This window comes from Anguilla rostrata, chromosome 3, assembly GCF_018555375.3.
Source record: "Anguilla rostrata isolate EN2019 chromosome 3, ASM1855537v3, whole genome shotgun sequence".
NCBI lineage: Eukaryota > Metazoa > Chordata > Actinopteri > Anguilliformes > Anguillidae > Anguilla > Anguilla rostrata.
In genome coordinates this window covers 60,114,353-60,126,456 of record NC_057935.1, presented here as the reverse complement: position 1 = coordinate 60,126,456, position 12,104 = coordinate 60,114,353, and the positions used below count along the sequence as shown (strand labels likewise).

The 12,104-nt window shown below is 39.0% G+C and overlaps 1 protein-coding gene and 1 long non-coding RNA gene across 4 annotated transcripts; one reads left to right on the top strand and one right to left on the bottom strand.

Moving 5' to 3' along the window:
- Nucleotides 1-1,403: 1,403 nt before the first annotated feature.
- On the bottom strand, nucleotides 1,404-9,894 carry eif4e2rs1 (eukaryotic translation initiation factor 4E family member 2 related sequence 1). Of its 3 annotated transcripts, none has more exons than XM_064328947.1 (9): nucleotides 9,638-9,894; nucleotides 9,080-9,191; nucleotides 8,680-8,814; nucleotides 8,138-8,242; nucleotides 7,745-7,897; nucleotides 7,076-7,212; nucleotides 5,507-6,821; nucleotides 2,738-2,803; nucleotides 1,404-2,113 (listed from the first exon to the last, which is right to left on the bottom strand). In XM_064328947.1, the coding sequence occupies exons 1-7, from the start codon at nucleotides 9,652-9,654 to the stop codon at nucleotides 6,782-6,784; spliced, it is 699 nt and encodes a 232-aa protein (XP_064185017.1). In that variant the 5' UTR covers nucleotides 9,655-9,894; the 3' UTR covers nucleotides 1,404-2,113; nucleotides 2,738-2,803; nucleotides 5,507-6,781. The 3 variants fall into 3 exon arrangements, with proteins under 3 accessions (XP_064185017.1, XP_064185016.1, XP_064185018.1); XM_064328946.1 differs by having other exon boundaries at nucleotides 2,738-2,793; XM_064328948.1 differs by lacking the exon at nucleotides 2,738-2,803.
- On the top strand, nucleotides 9,316-11,557 carry LOC135251466 (uncharacterized). Its single transcript, XR_010329146.1, has 3 exons — nucleotides 9,316-9,532; nucleotides 10,677-10,807; nucleotides 11,103-11,557. It is a non-coding gene; the product is annotated as an uncharacterized LOC135251466 (long non-coding RNA).
- The last annotated feature ends 547 nt before the right edge of the window (nucleotides 11,558-12,104 follow it).

Genomic DNA, 12,104 nt, shown 5'->3' with positions numbered 1-12,104 from the left:
ATACTACAATAAATACTTTGTAGTCAACTAGAAGACAATAAAGATATAATCCTGCAATTCCTTCAAGTTGACACAATAAGCATGTTGACAATCTGAAATTCTGCCATTAAAAGTGGTGTTCTATGCATAAAATACATTTTTTGTAAAGTGTATTTTATGAATCACCTTGGAGGAACAGGAACTCATCAGACCCTGGTTGCAGCCCATGAATGGTTGATATGCATCTGCCCTTCTCTGAATGCAAACCATCTGATTAGGAAAAACAACTATCCTGTATTGCTTGTTTTCCAGCAGCAGGTATGTCGACTAGAGTACTAACAACAAGATAATAACACATGTAGCCTACAGGGCTTGAAAAGGCTGCAGCGGACATGTTAACTCAAAGCCCTCCTATTACCCCCTTGCTCTCCCTGAGACTCCATATTCAATTTCTAACAAATATAAAAGTGTAGGGTGGTTTACAGAAGTGTGCCCCTTATCAGACCCACAAAGGAAAACAGGCTGTGTTTACTGAGCTGACCAGGAGTCAGCAGGGTTTGATAAAAAGATGATGCCAGTTGCTGAATATTCTACTGGATCAGCATTATGAAAACTTTAAGCTGGTGTCTTTGATAGATTACTCAGCTACAAAGGTTAACCCGGTGTGATAGGCCTACAGAGATGGACAGGCAGGATCAATAATGTTACTATTTTGTTATGACTGATTTTTTTAATGACTTGGTGTTTTCATTTGATCCTTGGGTATATAACCATTCAACTGCACACACATTTTGCACCATTGTATATTGCCATCATTGAACATACTGCACAATAAATTGCATTCACTTTAACCTTTCGTTCCTCTTTGACTCGTACTGCTGCACACCTAGCAGTTTGTAGGTCCTAACATACACATCGAACACAGGATATCTGCACCCCATAGTCACTTGCCTATACATTTGTGCGATTGTGAGATACACAATTGTATCTATGCAGGCTACACACACCAGAGGCACATCTGCATCTACCAAGATAGATAGTAATCTGTGTAGAGCCACACTACTGGAGGATCATTTGCATTCTCGTTCTATGCAAAACTGTTAGCACTGTTACCACATTATTTTGGAGTCAGATAACCAAGATATCATTAAATCAATCCTGTTCCAGTTGCACCAGGTAATTCTTTTCTTTGCCACTCAAATACTTCTGCTGTTTGATGTATCTGAGGGAATTTTTTACAATAGCTACTTAGTTAACATAGTTAAGTTATTATTAAATTACAAACTGCAATTCAGTGACATATAGCAAACCTCAAGTACAGTATATGAATTATGTAAAAACTTGTTTATTAGCTTAACAGTGCGAGGAACATATTATTGACAAGTGAAAATTAAAACAAATGCAAGAAAGTAGATATAAAGAAGTATTTTTGAATCAGCAGGCTTTTTAATGGGGATAATTGGGAAACAGACAGCAGGACTATATGGATACACTGGTGTAGTTGGATCAGAGCGTTAATTTTTTTTTAAAAACAGTATCATTTTTTCTTTGACTTACAGACTTACATTTGCTTTTATGGTGCACGTTCAATGCTGGAGTCTGATATTGTACAGATAAGCACATCATAAGAAAGTTACTAACATAAAAGCAGAATATGACATTCAAATGAAAACAAACCCTTAGCATTATTTTCAGACTTCAGTTTTCCTTACCACTCTGAGCCCTTAGAGCCCTAAAGCTAAAGCGATGCACTGTTATCTACCATAGTGCAGGTACCACATGGCGTTCTCTTCAGGCAGCGGTAGCAGAATGCAGTACGGCAATGTGGGCACACAATGTTTCGACAGCCCTGACCAGTGTGAGTCAGAAGGGCTTTGCAGCTCGGACAGGCCCGAAAGAAGGGACATCCGTAGACAGAGCTCCGATCGGCAGTGATGGTCTCGTTGGAGAGGAGAGCAGCTCGGATTGCGCACCCTGGAAGAGTGCAGGAGCTGCCCCCAGTCACCCCCTGGGGCCAGTCTCGCCTGCAGGCCCAGCAGAACTGGTACACACGCCGTAGTGTCGTGGAGCAGAGGGGACACGTTGACCGGTGACCATCAATTTTCTTACCACTCCTCTGCTGGCAACGGGGACACTATGGAGGAGAGAGGGTGGCAAAAAGATACAGATTCATAAGCACAGCTACATTTACAGTCCAAAAAAAAGAATAGATATTAAGTAGGCAAATTATGTAGTACATTTTTTAAAGAACTCCTGACTGAATTATGACCTACACATATTTCCTCTACTATTGTCTATCAATATCTTTACTGTTTTACAGACATACTGTAAAACAATGTCAGAGCAATCTGCATAAGAGTGGCTAGAATTTAAAGATATATCCCATGCCCAATTTGAGATAGTCATGACAATGCATGCATCTCCTGATGCCATGGAGGATATTAACTTTTGGTGAATATCTGACATGAGGAACTGGCAGAGGTATGCACTCTACTTGAGTGCCATCTTATAGTTTCAGTTAAGTAATACAACAATCTTCAAAAAGGTGCAGTATCCAGTTAGGTTCTTAGAAAATGGATTTGTTGCTTAAAAGACTGTCTGAAAAATGTATGAATAGCTACTTCAATTAGTACAACACATCCGATGACCTTGTGTAGCCACATAAAATACCTCACCCAGTCCTGCTTGTCTAACTCCACAGATCCTAAAGGTTCTCAATTCTGTGTTGGCGTAACAAGAATGGCATTGAGGTGGTTACCTGTACCACAAGCTCACTCATAATCCCAGAAGTGGCTGAGCAGTTATCCAGGTAATCTATTGTTAGCTCAAGAAAAAAAGGATTGCTGAGTTACTGAAGGGAAAAGTAGTGGTTTAATAAGATAATTATATTGCTTAGAGGCAACACAAAACACTCCTTGATAACTTGTTGATCTCATAATTTACAATCATGCTCTAAATTTTAAGATTTGGCATAGTCTAACATAACTAGGCTAAAGTAAGCACGCACCTTATATTGACCTGTGGACGTATGTGTAGTCGACAGTAAGCAAACATACCATGCATTTTGCTCCCTCAAAATCAAAGCATGTCCATTTCAACAAAACATAATCAAAATCAATACTGGACAAGAAACGTGCTAGGTAGGATACAGTCTATGAGTAACAGCCTGTCTTACCGAGTTATAAAAGACAGGAATCAACCAAGGTAAATTGAAAGGAAGCAGCATTAGCTTCAATGAACAGGTGGCTTCTGACTACCAGTGGTGGACAAAGTACACAACTCCATTACCTGAGTCAAAGTATAGATACCCCTGGTCAAATATTACTCCACTACAAGTGAAAGTTGTTCAGTCAAATTTTTACTTGAGTACTGGAGTACTTGCTTTTAAAAATACTGAAGTATTCAAAAGTACATTTTATTTTTAATGCCAACGCACTGTTGTATTGTTTCTACGATGCATTTACAGAAGCTCATTTACAGATGCATTTTTACTGTTATTAGATAGCAACACATGATTGACAGGGGTTAAATTGGGATTTGGGAGGTGGGTGGACCCTGAAATCCGGTGGCAGGTGGGTGAAAAAAGGTACAAACCAATGAATGTCTCAGCTCAAAATAATTGTATCTTTAATGTATTGTGCTGTAATTAAGGAAAACAATGTTTTAAAAAGAATGTATACTATTGATGCATAATATGCATAATTTACATAATATATTTCAAGTTTATTGAGTGTCATTAATGCTGAGAATTTTTTTTACTTTTTCCTCCTTTATCCATGTTTCTTAAACTGGTAAGGCGCAAAACTTTTCTTTAAACTAATCATTGATCTCAAACTGTTTTAATTTTCAGTGGTTAACAAGCTTGCAAACATCTGACTAATCTAATGGAAAGGGACACCGCTTCTTTGCATTGTGTTAGGGAGATTAAATGATAAATGCGATTTAGAAAAATCCGTTTTAATCGCTAAGCAGTAGCGGAATCTTCCCCTGATTTTCCTTGAGTATCAATACAATTAATCCACAAAATAGCCTACTCAATACTATCATATATAGCCAGCTCTCCCCAAATAGGCAGTTTTCGCGATTTCTGCAATGCGTAGGCTAGATTGTAAACACAATTGAAGTGCAGGTTTTGTTTGTGCTGGTTATTCTGAGAGCTAACATAGTAGATAACAGACTGGTGTATCTTATTTGTTAAGTGTAGACTACTTGGTGATTAAAACGGATTTTTAACGGATAAATTGAATTTATGATTTAATCCCCCTAACACGGTATGAAGACGCTGTGTTAGGCTAATTGTCATTTGATTAATCCGATCGTTGGCACGCTTGATTATAAAGGAAAATTACTAATGAAAACAGGTTGAGATCAATGATTAGTTTAAAGTAAAGTTTTAGGCCCCACCAATTTTAAGCTCACCAGTCGCCGTTGAATAAAACGTTATGTATGTGGGAAAGATTCAATCCTAGTTTAGCTGCTGACCAGCAACCTGCTGATTTTGCTTAAGCAATCAAAGTTGCCGTTAATAATAGCCGGCGTTCGTGGGGGCTGTTTATCCACCTCTAAAATGCTGCATAGATTAAATTGCATGTTAATGAAACTACCTACCGCGTCCGCTCGACACATGATTGACATGAGTTAAATTGGGATTTGGGAGATGGGTGGGCCCTGAGATCCGGTGGGAGGTGGGTTAAAAAAGGCCTCGACATGCTTTTTCAGGTTGGACGGCGAGTTTTTGCATGCAGCAATGTAGTTCGTGCGCGGTAAGCAGAGCAAACATTTAAAACAATATGAATCTTTTTGAATTTCACAAATCTCAAACATGGACTTGAGATATGGCCATGGGTGCTCTGGTGGCGAAGAATCATTTTTACCTTCTGCCGTCGACATAATTACCGCCGCCAAGTTCAAATTGAACTGTTCAACCACTGGTGCAACAAGCAAGCACTTCGAACTTGACCGACAGGGTATTAGGAGTAGGCTGCTGTGAGGAACACAGCGTGTGGCCAATCGCATTTTAGAAAATAAAAAAATATTAAACTGTTGACTTCAAAGCTATGCTTCAAAGTAACGAGCAACGACAACCTTCATAGAAATGCAGTGGAGTCAAAAGTACAATATTTAAAAGTACAATATCTTTCAAATGTAGTGGAGTAAAAGTCATTTTTCCAAAAAAAATAAATACTCAAGTAAAGTACAGATACTCGAAAAATGTATTTAAGTACTGTACTCAAGTAAATGTACTTCGTTACTGTCCACCCCTGCTGACTACCAACTTCAACTGCTTTTTGCACTGTTGTTGATTTAAATGTGCCCATAAACATGCCAAATAACTAACGATAGCAGTTTCTCTGTTATCAGGCCTACACAAATATGTACATTGTTTTTGTTTCATTATTACATTCCCTCAAAAACATCGGAACTGCTTTCCGATTAACCCAAAACACACAAGTTACAAAAGGGGGTGTGTAGTTAAAATCTTAGCTTTAGAACTTGATTTATCTTTAGAAAGATTGATATGACATACCTTATTTTCGCCTCTTGCTAACAAGTGAACAGTTGACAGCTTTCTGCTACGCTCCCTCAATGCAAAAGTAAAAGTTTTCTCAGCCACTTTACTTTCACTTTCTCTTAACTAACCTTTTAGTCCTATAAATTGAATCCTTCCCTGATTGAGTGCTGCTGGCCATACATTTGAATATTTAAGAAAGTATTTTTTTCCATTTCCGCTTTTAAAAAAGAAAAAAAAACCTTAGGTAGAGAAGAATTCAGTTAATATATATATTCAATTATATACACATATATACACACAGACATACATATATATATATATATATATATATATATATACACACATATACATACACACACTTATGAACACATTGCATATATATATATACACACATATATATATATATATAGAATATAAAATGTACACATACAACGGTAATATTTTATTTCATTAGGAGTACTCATTTTGACAGTTTCACTGTGCAAGCAGGCACACATGCAAACACACACACACACACACACACAGTTGATGCAAAGTATTGGCACATGTCTTTAAAAGCAATGTGTACAGCTAGACCAACTGACTTGACAAATAGCAGAAGGGTCTAGATTATTTTGAATATTGGACAGAATTATGAGGGAAATACAGAAAAGGCCACTAATTTTTTTAACGAAATCCCACTGCTTCCTACAGCACCTCACTCAAAGTAAACATCATCCACTGGAAAAAATGAAAACTGGCATACTCAATGGCATTCTCAGACACAATGCTGAAAGAAAAACATATCTGTGTTTATCAAATTATTTACTTTTTAACAAGGTTAACCCAGGTTAAATCCATGCCAGACAAACACTGCAGGAAATGGACGATTTATGCCTCAAAGAGATATACGACCCTGTAAAAAAACAAATAATAAACTTGGAAATAAACCGTAACAGCTTCAACAATAACATTTTACCTTTAGCATACAGAGGCACACACATAAGACGGTACAATAGACAAAAAGGAACCAAACATTCTTTGTGGATCCTCCAAAGGTTTGTGCTGCTGTATTGCATATTGCTGGAATCGCAGTCCCTCAATGTGGTCCCTTGGTAAAAGCTTTACCAGCCAATGGTTTTTTCCTTTACATTCACTCATCCATTGTCTCATTTGTTTTGGTCTTTGATTTGCTTATTTTAAAGATGCCGAAGTCCATCAATGCAGGGGTGAAATGTAGAGCTGCATTCATGCATCCATCCATTATTTATCACCCATTTATTTATCAATTCTCCCTTCACAAAGTGGTTTTCACAATGTGATCTTCGTATTGCGGAAACTGGAGTTGTCCCTGTGGGAAAACAGACATGATGGCTGTTTAGACAAACAGGAATCAACAACCAAGAACAATCAGTGAGAAGATGTTATTCTTTAGAGTGGAGCATGATGGATTTGAGATTTTCAGGTAAATCAACTGCTGTGTGGATGTGTGCATTCCTGAATGTGTTTACTGTGAGATGTGCAGTGCAGTACGGGCGTCTCAGGAAGAGTGCATTCTATGTGATGTGTGTGTGTGTGTGTGTGTGTGTGTGTGTGTGGACATACTTGAGGCTGTCGTTGTGAGTCTTGTATTCCATGATGGTGTTGGGGGGCAGGTTGAGGACCCGGCGCAGTGTGTCTCGGATGCGGGAGGTGGTCACTTGGTCATTGGCTGTCTTGTTCCAGATAGACAGGATATCCTCCTGCATCAGCACCATCACACAAATCCACACACCTCAGTATTTCTGTACTCAAAATCTTCAGAGGCACTGATTTCTCATTACACTACAATCACGTAGCAGACTGGCTTCTTAGCACCGATTTCTCTTCATTCTCAGTGACTACTAATATTTGACCAAGAAGAACACTTACTATTAATATGATCTCAAAGAAACTGGATTAACACTGAATGAGATACTGTCTCTGACTGAGCCAATGGAGATTCAATGGAGCTTGTCAGACCAGTATAGATGTATAAACTTTAAAATATTTATTAAAGAAGTAGTTCCTGAAAAAAACATTTTTTCCCCAGTCAGTGTTGTAAAAATCGTAGTCCACCATAATTTTTTTTCCATTTCAGTCATTTTTTTTCTTTTCTGGTTAACCAATAATTCACTTCCCTGTTACCCTCTCAGGCTTAATTTGACCCTGTATTGGATCTGGCATTACTCTCAGCCCATCTGTATCCAGCCTGGCAGTACTCCCTTATTCTTCCTTTTCTCTTCAGAGACTGACCTGGAAACGGATGGACACCACAACTCCGCAGATCTCCTCCCCAACCATGAACTGCTCCCCCAGCATGGCCAGGATTATGTTCTCCCAGAAGCGTGAGGCCAGCCCCTTCCGCAACCGAATGATCCACTTCCCACCATTCTTGTTAGCCTCATCCTGACGGCACACACACACACAAAAACTGCACTTCACCAGTACTTTCGCTTTGTCATAGGTCGCTAAGAGGAGATCAAGAACAATTAATATAAACCATTAGAACAAATTTAGATACAGTTTCAAATGGACATGCCCAACTCTCTCACATTGAGCCACTATGCACTCATTCACTTTGGCTATTCATACATCTGCTTTCCCCCTTTGAATATACTAACAGGTCAACGTCTGCCACATACTCACCTCCCACATGGGCTTGATGCCCTCCTTGAAGAGATGAAAATCACTATGCCCTGTCAGGTCTCCAGGCCGGACCAGATGACTGTAAAACTTCCAGAACTGTTCCACCTGAGAATTGGTTAGAGGGCCATGAGACAGAACAGCACATTTCCCCAAATCTCAACCCTGGGTCAGGTAATCCACTCTTGATTAGGCTGGTAAACGACTTCCTAAAGACTAAAAAATCAGTTCATAACACTCCTAACAAAACTTTATGCTTTGTGCTATTCTGTGGCCAGTGCAGTCTTTATAACAGATGTTCCCAAAAACCCAGTGCCCCAAATCCCTTGTCAAGGCATGAACTAAAGAGTTGGTTTACAATACACCATATAAGTCAGAGCAATCATTGTTGATTATACTTTATTTCCTACCAATGAATCAAAACAACAAACATAAACCAAGCTGAATATCCAGCCCACTTGGATGTGTGATATGGTTCCTTTTACTTTGTATCAGCACGATAAACCCAACCAGCCCGTCCCATCCATTTGCCCTCCTGGACTTACCGATGCCACGGTTCCGATTTGCCGAATGTTCTGCTCGTAGCTCTGGGTGTTGGCTGGTCGACTGGGTGTGCGCCGCGAGTACCAGAAAGTGTAGTTGTACTGCAGCGGATGCTCCCCCACCCCTGGGGAAACAGTCTGAGAAAGAGAATATGGACTGAGCGCCAAGTTCCTGTGTATTTGTAAAAATCCTCTCACTACAATTTTACTGGCAAGTGTAAGAATGTGTGTGGTATGTGGGAAGGTTGACGTATATTGAAACTGAATGGCAGTGGTGACACGAACAATCAGATGAGATGCGCGTGGCCACAAATATACACTAACGTCCAGTACCACAGGTAAATTATAGTCAGAAGAAAACTGCAACAGTGAACTGTCCACAGCAAGTACAAATACGAAGTACCTTTCGCCGCCCGTTGTTGTTATTGTTGTTCACTGAGCTGTTGTCTGTATCACTCTTCTCCTCTCGGTTCATGACTGGGTCCTCATGATCTCCGCTGTCATCGTCCTTCAAACTGGCGAGACAGTGGATATTGCAATTAGGTTCATTTTTCCTAAATTTAGTTGGCGAAGCACTCCAAGCATGTAAACTAAGCAGTAAACATCATTCAGCATAAATGTCCAGATTTAACAGCCTATCTGAACTAGCCGACGGACTGGTAAAGATGACGCAAATTTTAGCAGTTTAAATTAACATTAGAAATATATTAAAGTGAGTTAGTTTCCAAACTTCCGGTTAACTGCCCAATTTAGCTAGCTATCCAGCTGCTAGCTAGCTACCTATTAACGCGTGGGCATACACGGCGGATATGCCACATTCTCATTGCATGTGATTTCGCAGACACCAATACATTAAGTAAGCGAGCTTGTTACCATCTGTACATTAATACAAATTATTATACAACGCTGCCAGCTGGCTAGTAGAAAATACAAGTCAGCATGGTGTATTTATACAACTTACTGATCAAACTGATTCATTGTCAAATTGGAAGGCGTCTTCTTCGCTAGAAGCTTCCCTTCAATATAGAGGTATCTCGTAATTTTTTAGAAAGCAACTTATTAAAGTAATATAGCTAACAACGTAATTACTTGATTTAAGTGAATACGTTAAAACGTTATATACAGAATAAATAAACTTGTTTGGGTTTACATTACTCGCGTGTAGTCGCTCAATAAAACACTCAAGAACCTACGCGCAGACGCAGTATAGAAACAAGCATGCAAACGGAAAGGATATAGGACAAAAAGAGCGACGAGGGAAAATGCGTTACTCGAAACATTGACCAGGTTTACTGCTTCGCGTGAGTGACACCCCCTCGTGGACAATGGATAACTGGACTCCGTGCGGCATTTCACTACATAAAAAAAGCCTAAAAACATATATTTTGTGCACAAATTGTTCTTGTTCGAAATAAGTATTATTTTCGAAGGTTTTTTTCATTATTATTTTTTGTGTGAAAAATAAGCCTGGTAACTAACTGTTTTGCTAGGTAGTCTGGTAAACCTGGTCTTCATGTTGACAAACATGAACATTTATAAATACACACAAACATATATAAATATGACAAACATATATAAACACACACACACACACACACACACACACACACTAAAATGGTTCAGAGTGTCTCTCTGCCTCACAGGCTGCTTTAAAGGGATGGATTGGGAGTACATTGGAACTTGGACGATGGGCCTGTTTAGTATCTGCTTGTAGAAACTGAATGACTGAAGCCTTGAAGAATGATTGTTAATGTGGTAATCACAACGGAGAACACATTCCTGAAAGAAATAATTTCATCTCCCATAATTTAGAACATCAGATAATGTTTTGTGAGCTATTATAGATATTTAGATAGACAGATAGATAGATAGATAGTAGATAGAGAGTAGATAGATGGATATGCCCTTATTGAAACATTGGACATGGCTTTCCTTTATCAGTGTCCTCGGGTCATTTTAACTAAGCAGGACACTTTTGGTCCCTGATTTTGTTTTTCCAGACACAATGTGCTTCTTCAGCTCTGTTGTGCTATTGAGAGAGGGATAAGAAGAGGCAAGGAGTGAGGGGGAGGAGAAGGAGGCATTGTCTCTAAGGAGAGTCTGAGTGTGGGAGAGAGGGGATTTGAAAGAGGTATGCTGTCGGTCAAACTTGAATTTAATCTCCCAGTTTCCATTTTTCTCAACAATTACATTTTAAATTTCTATTCCTGTCACTGATCCCTTCTTCCATGGGTCCATTTCCTTCTTTTAATTTTCAATTCTTTTGGTCCACATCTAGCTTATCAGGGATACTTTCTGGCAATATATTTTTTGTCCTTGTACATTCCCTCTATGTTTCTCTGTCAGTAACACAAATGCTCTCTCCCCCACCTCTCTCTCTCTCTCTCTCTCTCACACACACACACACACACACACAACACACTCAGCCTCTTAAATTCATACACTCAAATGCACTCACACACAAGCCCTCCAGCTGAAGAGGTTCCACACTTGCCCTCTTGAGTTCTTGAGAAAGAAAAGGACAGAAGAAAAGCAGGATGAGGACAGGCTCTGTCAAATGGATGAAAAAAGACGCTTCTCTCGTGCCCCCTCTCCATCCTCCATCCCCCAGAAAAGAGGGAGGGGGCAATGGAAACAATATTCTGTCTATCTCTCTTTTTCTTCTCCCCTCCATCCTCCTTTTCAGGCTATCCTTCTTTCAGTTCGTTGATCCCACGCTATCTCTAATCTCCTTTCTTCAGTTAAGTCTCATCAGCCTCTTTCAGGCAGAGAAGGGACCTGTTGGATATGGCGAGAAATAAATTTAGGCATTTCATTGCGTTATGGCTAAACACAATAAAACTATTTGGACTATAGTTTCTATCTACTATAATGTGTGTGTTGGGACAAGTATCTGTATTTTGTGTTAAATATGACTTAGATGTCACATATAGTATGTCAAATATAACAATGACCTATATGTGTGCTATATATGTTAAATTTCATTAAATTGTCATAAATTCACAGAACACAACATTGTGTGTGTCAAATGTATCAATAGAAATACTTTTCCTGAAGCCATTCTTCAATTACTGTTGCACTGTACTCTAGGTCCAAGTGGACATGCTTTAAGGTCCATTTTAAAAGACAAAATAAGACAGATTTTTAATATAACAAGAAGGTTACATTACATCAAGAGTTTTTTCAACTGGTCTTAAGGCTAAGTAAGAAGAGTGAACTGCTTGTTCAGAGTTGGAACAAAAAACAAACCCTAAGACAGTTTTTAAAAAAACCCCTGCATTATGCAATACAAAATGGTTTCTTTAATTTCCTTTTGCCAAAAAAGTAACAAAGAATGAATTCAAGGCTAACATCTACAAATTCTAAACCATACCTTTAAAATCCAAATGACTCATTAAAGCAACTGACTCTCCTTGATGACAACTTGG